The sequence below is a fragment of the Eretmochelys imbricata genome, chromosome 15, assembly GCF_965152235.1.
Source record: "Eretmochelys imbricata isolate rEreImb1 chromosome 15, rEreImb1.hap1, whole genome shotgun sequence".
Lineage (NCBI taxonomy): Eukaryota > Metazoa > Chordata > Testudines > Cheloniidae > Eretmochelys > Eretmochelys imbricata.
Window position 1 is genome coordinate 31,080,679 of NC_135586.1, and position 16,412 is coordinate 31,097,090.

Below are 16,412 nucleotides of genomic sequence, written 5' to 3' on the forward strand. Positions count from 1 at the left end.
AAGACTCTCAGCCTCTGGGATACGGCTGTGCCCTGCCAGTTGTCTTCTGACCGCAGGCCCGGTTGTACACCACACTGTAGGGCCTGTGTGCAGGAATGAATAGGGCAGACGGTCACAGCAGGGGAAGGTGCACTGTGCAAGTGGCACAAGCCGATGGATTTAAACAAAGAATGTAATTTCCACCAAGTTCTGTGCGGGGAGCTGGGAGTGATGGGCACTGCATCCTAGCAGGATGGGTGTGTGGTGTTTGCTTTTACTTTTCAAGCTGCCAGAATCTGGTCACTTGGCTGTTTTTAGATGCCCAGTAAGTGGGGGAGAAAAAGTAGAGCCATATGACAAGAGTGCTGTTATGAGGAGAGGACAAAGCCCTGGGAACATGCCACGTTGTGAGGAGCACTGCTACAGTGACTTGCTGAGAACCTTGCAGACCTTGAGCAACCTGCTCATTTCCCATCGGAAAAGACTGTCTGGGTAGAAAATCCACACAGGTCGTCACTGTGTGCAGAGAAGACATGACAAGTGTTTTCTCAATATAGTCCTTGCTGTTTCCTTACTTTAGAAACTCACTTGCAGCTTAAACTGATTTCCACGTACAGCGTGACTTGTCAAAAATGTCACAATGGACCGACTCAAGGGTTTGCAGAATAAAGAGCCGATGTTTATTTCCTAGTAAGTGCAGCATGATAAATGTTGAGCCCTCCTTGAGAAGAGTGTACCTGCTGGATAGACTGAAGTGCAAGGCATGATTTTGTTAATCCAGTCTGTACCAGGTCTGGCTCATTCTCTCTTCCCACTGATCCTCAAACCAGCTACATCCTCAGTGCGAATCTCCCCAGGGACAGATCTCTGAGCAGGAGATGCTACATGTGCTTGCTCCCTTGCTGGATTCGTCCTGGTCTAAGCTGTTTCCTTACAGTGTCTCTGGTTTCTCCTTTCCCCACACTGTGGCATTACCCAGGGTGCACTCTGGACAGATGGACAGCTGTGCTTCCTCAGTTCTCCAACCTGAGGTGCCTTTTACATTGTGAGAGCCACCACTCCTGGTCCTGCTCACACACAGCCTCTAGCATGTAAATTATTCCAGCTGAATTACATGAAAGCTCTGACCAGTCAGTCATAATTACATGACACAAGCAAATTCCCAGTCCTAGACTTTCCCCCAGAAATGTGTGTCTTGTACTGCCCAGCACTCTCTTTCTGGATAATACAAGCTCATAGAAAGTCCGTCATTTCATCAATGGAATGCCATGCACAAACCCTATTATCTCAAGTGGAGGTTCCCAAACACATCAGTCCAAACACACTGGTTTAGATAAACAATAAAACAAGTTTATTAATTACAAAAGAGATTTTAAGTGATTACAAGTAATGAGGCATAAAAGTCAGAACTGGGTAAAAGATAAAATGTAAACTAATACCTAATTTAGCAAGCCAAATGAATTCAAAGCAAAGGTTTTTCTTTGCTCTTTGCAGTCTTTTACTGGCTGGAAGCCTCCAAACCAGGACCCCTCAGACAGTTCAGTGTTCTTTCAGGTGCTGTTGATGGCATGAGCAGAGAGAAAGGGAGGAGAGAGAGGTAATTTTTGTTGTGTGTTCTCTATTCTTATATCGTTTCCTCCTCTTTGAGGATTATCTCCAGCTGGACTTCAGGTGACAGGAGATCTGTGGGATGGGACCCCCACCTGTTTCTTTGCCAATATTTAAATTTCTTGCTTATACCCTTCTTCCTTTCAAAAAATGGCCGCTTAACTAGGTGATAGTCCACTTGGCTTTGTTGACACCTGGGTTGGGTGTTGGTTCATCTTTTGTTTCTGAGAAACTGGTTTGTGCCTCTAAACTTGGAGCATGTTACAGCAATGTTATACAGTAGAATCTTATAACTTACATACAATGTCGATACACGCATTTTACCAGGACAATAATGTTCAGCAGATTATGAGTTTTCAAATGATACATCACAAGGCACACTTTGTACAAAGTTTCTCATAGTCCTGTAAAAAGGGTGAACATAAAAGTATAGCCTGTCACACCCTCCCAAAGCCCATTGCATGTATTTGCAGCTGGGTTTTCTTTGGAGGTGTTTGCATGGAATTACTTCACTTCTGTTGTCTGAGGGCACATGTTGTTATAAAATTCTGCAGGACAAAACACAGGGTGACTGTTGCTGCCCCCAGATTACAGTACAGAAGCAGAGTGCATAGGTTTGCTCCATGTGCAATCACCTAACAGACACTGAAATGCAGACAGACCAGTCCTCTTCCACACAGAGCAGTTAATTTGGGAGGCATGTTCCTGTCTGTGCTCGAAGAATGATTTCCCTTCATTTTAGCGTGTGTGAAATCCAGAATTCTTTCTGAGAGTGCTTTGGAGGTATGGGAAGAAGCTGAGCATGTCCACCCCATGGTAAGGAGCAGGGAAGAGACAGGAAACAGGGCCCTGTTGTGCTCTGGGAGGAGTGGAAATGCTGTTAATAAAGCTGGAGTCATGAAATTCTGCCCATCTTACTCACATGGCTGTTCTGACTACGTTGTTGCTTGTGCCCAGACTCAGGCAACTAAGCTAGCCTTCCCCTCTGCCATTCTGTTACAGCCAGCAGTCAGCATCTGACCTATGGCTTGGGGCTTGTTTTCGAATACTTTCCACAGGTCACAGGCATTCCGGCTGCCGCTGTTCCTAGTCCGGAATGAAATTCACTCTAGCAGGACAGGTCAGGCCTGAGGCCTGGGCACTGCTTAAGGCACTGGCTGCAGCGGTGGATTTCACTCTTGCTCATTAGTGCAAAGTGCTGAAGCTGCTGTTTTCAGGCAGTTTTGGCTTACACAGAGCTTAGACTACAGCACTTGCGATCACAAAGATCGCAGCACAGAGAAGTCAAGTCGTTTTGAGAGGCGGAGCTCAGAATTCGCTCTCTATCCCTTCACCCCCTGAATCCCATTTACACAGTCTCTGCGCTGCTCTCACTCACAACTCTTATTAAGATGTACAACGGTGACTGATTTAGCCTCAGATCTCTTAACGCATCCCATCACCCCCTGGATGGCATAAAGTAATGATTATCACTGAATGTTGGTAGGTTTTACCTTAACCTCCGATGACACAACCCCCAGAGCAGAAATGTTTATATTCTCTGTGACTGGCAGGTCAGGCTAGTGGAGCAGCAAATGCTCAGATCAGGTTCCCTATCGGCTGTGCTCTGTGGAATGCCTACAGAGAGCAACAGGGTTTTTCTCAAAGGGTGCAGATTAGTAGGATTTGGAACTATTTTGTTAGTGTGATGATATGATGGGATTGCTTGTGGTAAGGGGCAGGACTCAGCAGCCCTGGGGCTCACTTCCAGGTTCTGTTTTATGGTCCTAAAATCTCATGCTTCAGAGTTTCAGCTGGCCACCTGCAGGGGTCAGGAAGTGACACACCCCCCCCCCCGCCCAAGCATCAGGGATAGCCACAGCTGGTGATGGGATATTGGGCTGGGCAGACCAGGCCTCTGAGGTGGCACGGAGCATTCTCTCTCTTGGGTGGTTGGCTGGCTGGCTTGCCACATGTGGGGTCACAAAGAAATTTTGTCCCAGGTCAGCTGGCAGTGACCCTGGGGTTTATTTTGCATTTTTGTTTTTGTTTTTGTTTTGTTTTGGGGTTGTTTTTTTTTTTTTGCTTTCCTCTGCAGCATGTGGATGCAAGTCCCTTGCCAGGATTCTCTGGGTCTGTCTCACTTAATCATTTCCCTGCCATTAGAGAGGCCTCAAGCACTAGTGCATCTCAGTCCCTCCTGTTTTCTGCCTGTGGCACATAAAAATCTAATCTGGGCTGTAATACTTTGGGCTAATTTTGGTTCCTAGGCTTAGTACGTGATTGCTGGGTGGTGGTGGTGGCTGGTGATGCGCAGGAGGCTAGACTAGATGATCTGGCAGTTCCTTCTAGCCTTAAACCCTGTGACCCTGGTTGGGAGACAGTAACAGCTGGAGTCTCTGCTTTCCGGCCCTACTTGCATTGCAGGATGATTGTCAAAATATTGCGGCTGTGGGGCGGACAAGCCATGGAAAATCACAGAGAAGTAACAACGGACCTTTTTATTTGCCGTAGTGGAGTCTATTATTACTTTTCCATGGTTTTCCTCTGCCGGCTGCCTGAGGCTGAGAGCGAAGGCCAAGGGCTCTCAGCCCTAGGGTGGCTGGGGTTCCCACTTTCAGCCCCACACACGACGGGATTACTGCTGACAAAATTGCGGTGAAAGCCTAATATTGCGGAATCCACAATTTCCACAATATTGCAAGTGAAGTAGGGCCTTAGGTGTGATTTCATTTCTTCTCCTTAAACAAAGGGAAAGCAGCAGCTGATGTTGCACATGAACCAAATAAGAATTCTCACAACTGCTCTTTGGACAAGGTCTAAAAGCAGCATGGTTCCTGTTGGTTGAATTTATAATATCACAGATAGGAAAAAACAATAAACAAGTGAGCGGTTCATTAAGTTTCAGACTCCAAACACTTTCGTAAGATAATGAGTCTGCTACGTTGAACAGTGCAGTGAATATCAGATTCTAACCCTTTCATGTTCACAGGCTGTTAGAGATTCTTGCCTCTGTAGTGCAGTTTTATCTAAGCCTTGAAAACCAGAAGGAAAATTGAAGCTGCTGTCTGAAAAGCTGGCTGTTTAAATGATGAAATCCAGTGGTGCTGCAATTTACAACTTTGCTTGGAATCATAGAAATGGACAGGGGCAATTCCCATGTAAATCCTCTTGGAAGGATTACACCAGCTTTTCTGTAGGATACAATTTATGATTCCAAGAGATGACGTGAATGGTTTGGGACCTTCCATGAATTGGCTTTAAGTGAAAATTGCATGAAAGCCAGGGCTACAGCAATAGTATGCTCAGCATACTAGTTTAGTCTTGTCACATGTTCCCCAGAATTTTATTGTATGCTAGTAAAATTGAAGTTTTTATGGCTCAATTTGTCTAGTGCGGGAAAGTCCAGCAGCTTGGGACCATTCTGAGTGAAAGCAGAGCTGTGTTTCTATCTGACTCATGGCTAGCCCTCTCCATCACTTGCTAGCCCCAGGTGTCAGGAGAGTTCTTAGGGCCTAATCCAAGGCTCACCGACATCAATAGGAGACTATCCATTGACCCAAAGGGCTGGTGGAGTGAGACCATGAGATGCTCATGAACCGATCAGAGGGGTGGGGAGGCCAGTGCATTTGGACAGGTGCTCCCATTTTAGGAGCCTCTCCCCTCCCTTCTCAGTTTGCTCAGGCCTCCTCCTGCTGCAGAACCTTGGTGCACCTTGTCTTATGTTGCTGGCTTTGGGAAATCACAAGCCCACAATTGCACGGAGCAGCAGATGTTGTACAGAGGCTCAGCCGTCCCACACCATTTGATTTTGTGTATTGATGTCACGCAATAAGGAAAGTACCTCAAATGCGCCGTTATCCTGTGACTTCTTCAGTTGCTTTTGGATGCCAGTTTGTTATCAACATGTCTCAAAATTTAAATTACTTTATGGTCAGTAGAGCCACGTCTCAAGTTGCCCGGCATTGTCTCTGCAATTATTCACTACCATAATGTTACCATAGCAACTAGAACGCTTCCCTAGTCAGGATGGTTTATTATTGTCAAGGTAAAACTCCACTAGTGGTTTTGAAAACATCAGCCCTTCCATCACACACGGGTATTTATTTATATTTAGGTTCCTCTGGTCTAATTGACTATCCACACATTTTCTTCTTTTTGTTGTTAGACCAATTCAAAAGCAAGACTTTTTTCATGATAGAAAATTATAGGTCCTAAGTGATGTCTGACTGCAGTGATGCAGTACAAAATATAGTTTTGTGTTAGAAAATTCTAGGCTTCCTTTACAGCAGTATCTCCAGCTTCAAAACGCTGGAAAAAATTCTTTACAATCAAATACATTTTGACAAACTCCATTCATAGTTTCACAGGCAAGAATCTGAGGGAGAGCACCCTATAGATTGTTACTTGATATTATTGATCCAAAATTATATACCGTGAAGAAACATACGATAACTCCTCAAAATCTCAGTCATGCTGCACACAAGAAACAAAGCGAACTCCCCCATTCAGATATTGTTAAAATTAAATGGGGGGGGGGAATGTGTTTTCAGGCCTTCAGATGAATGTGTGCGATCTTTTTTGAAGAATTTCACGTGGAACTTTGTGGCACAAAGGCTAACAATGATTGCAATCAATTTTCGCAGTCTCTCTGCAGCAGACAGGAGAGGAAGGAGTGTGTGTGGTGGTGGTGGGGTGCTTCTTAAACTGAATGCCTTTCTGTAGTTGTTTTGCATCATGGGCACTTCTGGAGTTATGCTGCAGCCTGTTCTGCAGAGGCAAAGACCCACCAGCTCAAAAAGGACTTTTCTTAAATCACAACTAATTTGAAATGGTGGCTAGGCCACACCTCACAGCCTACACGTCCATGAGATCCCACAGCCAAAAGGAAGGTTCATAACCTCACCAGGCACAAATGGGATAAAACTTTCCTGGTCTGTGGTGTTGTAACATTGTCCAGATTGGGAACACAGTCTCAAGGGGTTGGCACAAACCCTCAGGTAAAGATAGGGCACAAATACTTTCTCCGTCACCCAATAACTTCCCCCAGCCTACCAGCCTCATCTCATTCTTATCTGGATTGAGCTGCCGGCAGTTCACTCATCTGCACACCTCATCAGCCTCCTCATCCACCCTCCCAACAGCCCCAGACATCCATCAAACCGGCATGGAGACAAGGTGCGTCTCTGCAGAGCACCACATTATAGTAAGAGCTCCCTCCTTGTACCGCCATCTCAGAACACTCAGCCAGGAAAGAGCAGACACAATATCTGCATAGGAACTTGGTCTTCCTTCATCACTGAGGGGAGATCGCCCTAGTGGTGTCTCGGACTCAGGGCTGTACCCAAATGGCGCAGAGTCAAAGAGATGTGTCATGGCGACTGGCCTGTCAAGGAGTTCTCTCGCCATCACCTTCCATAGGCTCCTAACCAGAAATGCTGGTTCACAGCTAGCCAGGCTGTCAGTGTCAAGCCTTGGTTTTTTGAGCCGCTCCTTTCAGAGAAGCCGGCATCTGCCATCCCTAGTGAAGGCACGGAGACTCTCCACTGACAGTGGGAACTGATACTTTGCCAATAGCCTTTCCCAATGAGGCATGGCACCTTATTCTTGCATTTCCTCCTGCTCAATGTGTCTGCCCTTAAAAAAAAGCTCCAGTGAGTCAATAACAATAATGTTCCATTCAAATACTTGCTGATACTGTTTACCAAAGAACATGCCCTTGTTAAGGGAATGGTAGGGAATTCTAAAGACACACTGTATTCCTTTTCTAGGGAAAACTACAAGCTTTAAGAGCATCATCCCATTAATAATAGCTACGACAACGATAGCTATTAGTTGACAGGGATTAATTAGCAGAGCCTGCATCACTCCTTTAATTAAAAATCAGCATTTGTGGTTGTTTGCAGAAGGAATTCACATACCCCCTCCATCCCTGCCCTCAGGTCTCTGCTGCACCTTCTGCCAGCGCTGCTCAAGTCTTCCATTTGCTGGTGAATGGATTCTCCCCAAATTGCACTGGTTTTAAAAGGGCAATAGATGACGTTCGATAAAGCAAAGGTTAACTAGCTCCACTTGCTTTGCTCTTTCATTGGAGTCTAATTTTACATCACAGCTAGGTTCCTGTTTCCTGGGAGCAGGTTTTTGATTTTGGCTTATGTTCCATTCTAAAAAGCTGTTTTCATCAAGGCAAATCCTGAAATACCCCCGAATGGAAGGAGTTTGTCCCATTGTGTGTGCTGTTCATATCCAGCCCATAGCCAGGCGTTTATTTTGCTCTTAGAGATCATAATTAGTTCCTCCTACCAAAGGAAGCACTGGAGAAACATACCATGCAGTAACATTGGGATAGTGCGCTATAATTCAGCTTCATGAAGAGTCAGTGTATCATCTTTGGGTAGTGACAGAAATCAAATAAATCCCATGTATTGCTAAAATCTATTGAGAAAGCAACCCATTTTGAGGCATGTCTTGGTATGTCAGATTGATGAAGTACACTGTCTGTGATGTGATCTACCTTGAGTCAATCATTTTAGCTTCTCTAGTTTACTCAGAGACATTTATGTTGAGTTCAGTTATGCTCAAAAGTGTCATTTAATGAAACAGCTAGAGTTCGTTTACCTGCAATAAGCAATTCCTACGTAGAGTCAATGGTTCAGTTGAGACGCGAAGGTAAGAACAGGTTTCTGGATACCAGGACATGGCCTTTCTGACTGACGTTGCGGCTACATCAAGTCATGTAACTTAAACTAAAATGTGTCTCTTTCCGTTGTTGCTTAGGATGAACAAAGAAATCAAAGATCAAGAAACGAACCGACCAGCTTCTGCACTGAGTGCTCGGAAAGGGGAATACGGAAGAACTATGGGTGAGACAGATTTTGTCAAGGATGTGAGTCATTTAGTTGGCACTCAAAGATGGGAATTAGGAAGAATTGTGGATGAGGAGGAGACTGACAGTCAGAAAAAAGCTATGGATAAATTAGGAGCTATATCTCCATCTGTGATGAGAAGGAGGTCAACTCCTACAGCAGAAGAGAAGTTTCCAAGCTCTTCATCTGCACTTTCTGAATATGTAGAAGAGCTGAGGAGGAAAAGGGCAACAGAGAAAGAGCAGGGAACATTAGGATTAGAGGATACCTCTCCCCTGCCAATCTACCAAACAACTGGTGCCTCCTCCCTGAGAAGATGCAGGACTTTCAAAGAGGATGATGAATTCCCAATAAAGTTTGGAGTCAATGAACGTACAGAAAGTACAGGAGTGCCTGCAGGAGCTAGCCTAGTGCGTTCATCCAGTTTAAAATGCATATCATCTGAGAACACAGAGCCAGCGCGCTCCCCAGCTCTCAAAAGAATATCAAAGTTTGGCTCTTGTGACTCACTCCTACACAATATTGATAATTCCAGCTTAACATTGAGTTCACCAGCTGTGGGAGCAGATGCGTTCAATATATCGAGACTTAAGCCATGGAGGAGTTACCTTGAGCCATCATTAGAGGACACAGCCAATGCTGATCTGGGGAAAGAGTCTCTGGTATTTCAGAATAAGCAGTTCCGTGATGTTATGGCTGAAGGAAAGGAAAGCGACCCGTTCACTTGGAAAATACCAATTCTCAACTATGAAAGGAGAACAAATGTTGATTTTGATGACTTCCTTCCAGCAATTCGAAAATCCCAGTCAACAAGCAGTTTGTCCAGACCTGACAAGGACAGGAGAGAAGGCCAGAGGCCAGTGAGCGTTCATTTTGAAGACCAGGCTACGGCAGGCAGCACTGTTTTGTCTGAAATAAAGAGCATTTCAAAGGCCAAAGAGGATGCTGGAAACCTCTCTGACTCATCTTCATCCTCTGGCTCGATCATTTCTTTTAAAAGTGCTGACAGCGTCAAGAGCCGACCAAAGATTCAAAGACCAGAAGGTGAAGGATGCGTCGGAAAACTAATTACTGAAGGTGCTAAAGATGAAAGGCGATGGGAGGCAGAAGGGAAAGAGGATGACGTAAATAGCATTATGATGAAATATCTAGGAAAAGATTAAGGTAAACTTGCTGATATTCTAACCATGACCCGTCTGTACGGTTAACTGAGGCCAGCTGTTACAGGTTTGCTATTTGTGCCCCTGAGCTAGAGGCTCTGCCAGTATTTTCACTGCAAATTCTTCTCTCCAGAGGCTTCTAGTCTGGAATAGCCTAGTCCTGGCTAATAAGCAAAACTCTGACCAGAATCTACCTTTTTACTTGGCTTCATTGATAAATAATGTTAACATAATGAATAATCATCCCTTGGTGGTCCCTCCATACCAAATTAGGGCTACATTCTGGCCAGAGCAGAAGTAGCCCCAAGACAGCATACGCCTCCCCTCTCCCATGTGCTGCTCCTGCTCCAGGGGCCAGTGTGCAGAAGGGAGGGACCAAGGCTCCCCCCAGCAACCCCATTTGCGAGGTGTTGAGAGAGCAGGCCATGCAGCTGCCCTGCGCACACGGAGTGCCGTTGTGCTTGGCCCTGACACAGGCTGTACAAGGGATAAAGGGAGGCTCCTTGCCCTTTCCTGACCCTTGCACTGCCTACGGACCAAGCAGGATCTGGTCCCAAGTGAGCAGTTTAAGAACCTGGTCTTTGCTTTGCACCCGGCTAGAGGAGGAAGTGTCCTGCAGGGAGCCCAATTCCCCATTAACACCAGTGCACGGTGGGCATGAAGCACCACCATTTGGAGCTAGCTGCATTTTACACCCCCTTTGCACTGCTGTCAGTGATGGGAGAGCAAGGGAATCTCTTCTGAACAGACTGCTTTGAGCCTCCCCTAGCCCCTCGCCCTTACCTATTCACTGTAATATCATCACCTAGCTCTTCTCACATTTTATTACATCGAGTGTCTCTGGAATGTTTCTGAGACTGCACCTCTACCATTTTACTTGTTTTATTAATCTAAAACATTGACGAGCCTGAGCCCCGAAACACACCCCTCCAAAGAATGTAGGTTTTGCTTCTAGTCACTCTTACCTCCTGTATTCAGTGTTTGATTCTGACAACCAGTTGGATGCAATTCTCTTACTGCCTTTGATGCTTCCAGGTTTGAAAGCAGACTCTCTAATGAATGCATCATAACCGGAACTGTGTTTAAAATAGATTAGAAAAATGTTTTGTAAAAATGCAGCCTTTAGACAAACTTATTGGATGTCAAGCTGTGACCAAATCTGTTCAACACAGGAGCGGAGGAGGTCTTAATAAAATATTTCTTTATGGGAAGCTGCATTTGCATAATAAGATGTCCCACTTTCCCCCAGACTTCATTTTAATAAAGCAAGTGGTATCTATAAACTATGAAGCCCAGTAACATCAACCAGCCGAAAAAGCATGCCCTTTGCTCGGAAATGAGAGTAGGAGTGCCCAAAAGGAGAAACGTAACTTAAATGAATGAGCCCTCGATGCTGTCAGCTAGCAAAGAAAGGACAGATGTTTGTTCGCATTAGGAAACTCTACAGAATAACCAGGGAGTGGCTCTCAGTATGGCCAAGCCCACACGGGAGTCGTCCTCTCTGAACGGACTGTGGCATCAGTAGCTGCAGTTACATTTCAACTGGTAGCTTGAGCATTGTTCTGTCCTGAATCCACGGTATGAACCGTGTCACTGAACATGCCTCTTCATACATCTTTTTCATTTTTTAGTTCCCAGAAGTTGAGACCTTGTTTGAAGCATTCATAATTTCGTGGTTATTAGAAGACAGATACGTAGGTGGCTTTCATTGGCTCCTTCTTGTCTGCAGCATGCTATTCTTCCTGACCAAAAGCACAATGACATGAGAGACAGAGATTCGATGTGCACTACAATGGGAAGCTGTGTTCTGACCTCTGCTTGCTTTATACAAAATAAAATATTTGCTTCTTTGACTTAAGTCTCTTCTCTTCTTTCCTTTCCTTGCACTGAGAACAGGCAGCTGAAAACAAAATGCATGTATTGAAAAGTTCACCAATACGTAAGTGCAGCCCGCTGCCGCGGGGAGCTTTAGGGGACATTTCTCAGTGTATACAGGGGTCCTTAGTGTCATCTGCACTTAAGTCTTAATAAACAAAGTTTCTGGCAACTTTTACTTCAAATAGATTTTTGCTCTGTCATTGAATCTGTGCATTTTAATGATCCCACTCAAAATTCTAGCTTCCCACGAAAGGGCAAAACTTCCAGGGTTTATTTTACTAGGTGTTTGTAGCAAAACTGTGAAGCTCTTCAGAAAATGTCTTTCACTGCCAATGTCTAAGACACTTTTTCAATCTGCTGGCACGTTGACTGGCTCTTGTAAGGTTGAATTAGGTGGGTGTTCTAACTCATTTGCTAAATACTTTTTGGCATCACCAGAAATTTTGCACTTAGGCAATTTTCAGTGTTTCAGCCTTTAGAATTCCTCACACTCCTTTTCTGCTGCATTTTTAGTTTAAATTAAACCTTTGTAGCAAGAAGCATTTTCTTTCTCACAGATGGCTGCAAAACTTTCATATTAGGGTTCATTTAAGCAGTTACACAAAGATGTTTACAATATGCACAAAACTAGGTAAACTTTTCCATCTCCTTTCTGGCTTTGTGCAGTCCTTAGCACCGCCTCTCTGCCAGCAGAGAACACCTGATATGTTCGGGTTTCCTCATGCCTGTGTCTGGGCCCAGGGTAACTTTTCCTGAGTTCTGGTGCATTTTTCTAAAGGAAATAATGGAAGAATTGTGCAGTGCCATAGATTATCTCTGATTACTGCCACACAATTTTAACACACCTGGTTAATGTCCCCCCCATTATTGGAAGCAAAACCAATCCATTGTGTAGGTTTTCCACCTATAAAAATGATCTAAATGAGATACTTGCCATTGACCTTACAAAATGGCTCTAAAAAAGCTCATCTGTAAGGGCTGAAGTTCAATCATGATCATGGTAGTGTCATGGGCTCATCTCTAACTCTACGGTCTAGTGGACCATGGGGCTTATTTTAACCTGTGCTTTGTGTGCTGCAAGCTTTGTGAATGCTCTGACTATCCTGGCTTGTGTCTTGTCTGACGTGGCTTGATGGCAAACTCGTGCTCCTCGCTCGGCGAGAGCAGCCCCGTTCATGATGCACCCCGAGGTATTCGCGGGAACGTCAGTTTGTCACCACCATGGACTGGAGAAGAATCATGTATTTCTGTCTTGCAATCTAGCGGAGAACGAATGCCTGGCTGATTTTATACTTATCAAGTAAGAATATTATTAGAGTCAGATTGAACAACAAATAACAGTACGGAGAGCATACAGCAGCGCGTGTAGGAATACACTCCCCCCTTCGCCATTCTGCACACAGCCTTGTGAGTAGTACATGAAAGCGTGAAAGGGAAAGGCCAGCAAAACTCATGTGTTAGAGCAAAGAACATAGATGCACAAGGACATGTTCTCCTGGTGAAAAGCAGGTGCTACTAGCCCCCTCCAGGCCAAGGCCGGTGGATGTTCAGTGTGGAGTTTACGGTGCAATGCTGAAACTTTTCTTGCCAGCTCACCCCCAGCATGGCGCTGCACCTACTTTTGTCACAAGCTGGACAGCAATCATATGCTGTCACTTCCTAGCATTCTGCTTTTAATGACTTTGGCAGCTGGCCCAGCTCGTTTCTGAGCACAGCTTGATTCCCAGTCCAGGTAAAATGGTTATGTGAGGGAGTTCAGAGGGGGACCTTGTTGGACACTTTGCCTTTAGTGGAAGGAAACACTGATGCGTATTTGATTTGAAATGCCTGGTAACGCAATGCTTGGGATTTGCACAGGCTGCCCAGAATGGTCAAGGACTCCAAAGGAACATTGCAGCCAAGCCACCCGGCACCATTGCTTGTTCCATTCATAGTAACTATTATTCCTTGTTTAGAATTTAAGCTCCTCAGAGCAGGAACCATCTCTGTCCCTTTGTCGCATTCAAACCCGTGCAAATTTTCAGTGTTTAGCCGAGGATCAACAGTAAGAAAAGCATTAAACTCCAGCATGGCCAGGGTGTAGGGGCTATTATATACTCTGCTATTACTACGAGTGAGAGCTTTCCACATTCACAGTGCTTTCCAAATATTAAGAAACTCTTACCACACCCCTGGGAGTTGGGGTAAGTAGGTCTCATGGCCTGCGCAATTAGAATGATTTCAGGCTGTGGAGCAGTTCATCAGGTGCATATGTTACCTTCGGAAAAAAGGGTCCTGCTTTCAAAGCCGAAACGTATTCAAAGTGTTCCTGGTGGAGTTCTTCATTAAAAGGGTTTTTTATGGGCATATTAAATTCCTCCAGAGTTCTCAGTGCAATACCATTAAGAAATCATGGCTTTTTTTTTTTAAGATCCTTTTCCCTTGAAAACTGACAAAATGGATCCCCACAATACGCTGCACACTCATTATAGCCTTTGCAATTTCTGAAATGGAACCATGTCTTTTTTCAGTTCTCACTCTAAGAAAAAAGAGGGAAGCAAACGAAAAAATGATTTAAAAAAACCTCAACCCCTCCTCCTCCTCTTCATTCATATATTACAAAAAGAAAAATCACAGATTGTGTATTTCAGAACAGAGAAATGTGTGTAGCCTATCCTTCAAACCAGCCTGAACCTCTGGGCAGCTTTTATAGCTAATAGCTCTCTGGGAAAAAAACACAACAGGACAGAATAGACTGAACATGTCAAGATCCCTGTGTTTGCCTGGGACTTTTGCCTAATGAAATTCAGCATCTGCATAAAATTTATGAGGAGAGGGGGTTCTCATGCAATTTTTCAGTGCGAATTAGATTAAGTGGCTCCCACTTCCACACATGCCTGCACATATTGGACGATGCCACAGAGTTCCCCGGTGCTGGGGACGCAAAAGGAAGAACAGAGGCTGAAGCAATGGAGATGGCTGCAGTACCTCATTCGAGGGAGTTATTGAGGTAGCATTCTGAAAGGAGTTTGTTTTGGGTTTTTACTGTCTCCGATGTATTCACCCAACTTTCCTGCCTGCATTTTGAGTTCTGCCACATGTTTATTATGGCTGCAGGCAGGAGCAAGGCTTGGTGATTCCATGCAGACAAAAGCAGACCTACACTTCCAGGCAAAGCTGAAAATGAGCCTCTGAAACTTTTGAAGTTTGCGACGTATTTTGCTTTGTAAGCCAAATCCTAGCTCATCCCTTCCCTGCATGGATTAGGGAGTGCTGAACTGGGCATAGTGATACCTCCTTAGGTACGGCCCCTTGTGCTGCCATCTCATGGGCCACGGAGGGCAGGCCTCCAATGCACACCTGCATGCTTTGGTATTCGTGCACTCTAACTCAATACAAAATGGCCATCCCAGCACAGGATTGAGAGAGCACTTTGCTACTACAAGGTGCCACACTGGTGAGAGTAAAACCGATGAAAGGTCCCACTGCACTTGTCGCTGGGACAGGACTACGAACCACAGTGGTTACATTCTGCCTTCGCACACTGTCCCAGGGAGTTGCAGTTGGAGAGGGTATTATGTTTCCGCAGAGCGTGGCGCTGCAGTGTTACCTGCTACTGAATTCCCCCACCCCACTCCAGAGGCTGCTGCATTTCAGGGGCAAGGAAAATATCTCTCTTACCTACCACACAGCGCAGTGTGATGTCTAATTAGTTAACGTCTGCACAGAGCATCGAATGAAAGGTGCTAGAAAAGTGCCGAGATCTCAAAGTATTGTAGTATTAGTGTTGGTTAGAACCCACTGGCCCATTCATATAGGGCACCATAACATTCACCTAAGAGCACGGCTAATGGCCAGGTGTACAGCTCACTTTGCCCAGTCTATACTCATGTTCAATCTTAGCACCTATTCAGTCCTTCATCACAACTGAAAGAAGCTGAGCCTCAGACCGGCCCCCACATTTCTCCCACACATTATGTACAAGGAATATCCTGACACATTATAATGTACCTTATAAATAATGCTGAGAAGAGGCACTGCATAGTCATACGCTGCCCGTGTCACTGCTTTTAGTCATAATAGGACCCTGTGAGAAACTACTTCAGCTTCTCACCACCGTTACTTTCATTTGTCAAGCCAGGCAGACGACACTAACTTCAGTCATCTTGAATCAAACACTGAGAAAACTTGTAAGTGCTCATGGTCTGAGAGATGAGTCAGTCCCCTTGGATATATATTTCCTATTTTAACCCTTCCAGACTGGAAGGATCCCTGGCACCAGGACATCTGCATTTAGGGCCCCATTCAGCAAAGTCCTTAAACCATATGCTTCAAGTTCTGTGCATTGACATCCAAGTCAAGCACATGCTTCACTGGTTTGCTGAATAGGGCTAGACGGAGGCATGTGCTTGAAGGTAAATATGTGGGTGCTGAACCAGGGCCTTTGGGCTAAATAGAAAGTGAGGAGCGGAGGCAAGATGATCCCCCAAAAGAAGGGTGTTGTTACCAGTGAACCAAGATGTCCTGCCCTTCAAAGAAGTTGTTCATTTCAGGCGCTGACTCATCAAATCATATTCAACCCCAGTTCCCCATGAGTACATAGTACTCAGCGCATCTGAAGACTTTCCCTCTATAGCGGCCATAGGCTCTTTCAGTGAGCAGACCCCTCCCAGCACAGTAGGGTCCTGGTTCATGACTAGGGGCTACAGTAATACAAATAAATAATATTAATATGAATCTCTGCTCTGCTACAGGCTTTCTGTGTGACTTTGGGTGAGTCACTTAGCCGCTCTGTGCCTTGGTTCCCCATCTGTACAACGACCTAGACCTGGCAGTCCAGGTATCCACCAATGCCGATAGAAGTTGGTCCTACACAATCGTGGGGTTAGAAAACGAGCAATGATGATGAATAATAACATGTCCAATGTTCTAGGCACAGTACCTGCTCCTTGTACTCCTGTGC

General features: G+C 45.1%; 1 protein-coding gene across 1 annotated transcript in view; it reads left to right on the forward strand.

Moving 5' to 3' along the window:
- MYO18B (myosin XVIIIB) overlaps positions 1-11,351 on the forward strand; it is a 183,580-nt gene extending 172,229 nt beyond the window's left edge. The window contains exons 41-42 of the mRNA XM_077834845.1: positions 8,344-9,596; positions 11,224-11,351. Of these exons, the coding sequence (XP_077690971.1) occupies positions 8,344-9,595 (1,252 nt within the window). The 3' untranslated portion in view covers position 9,596; positions 11,224-11,351. The remainder of the gene's footprint in view (positions 1-8,343; positions 9,597-11,223) is intronic.
- Positions 11,352-16,412: the final 5,061 nt, after the last annotated feature.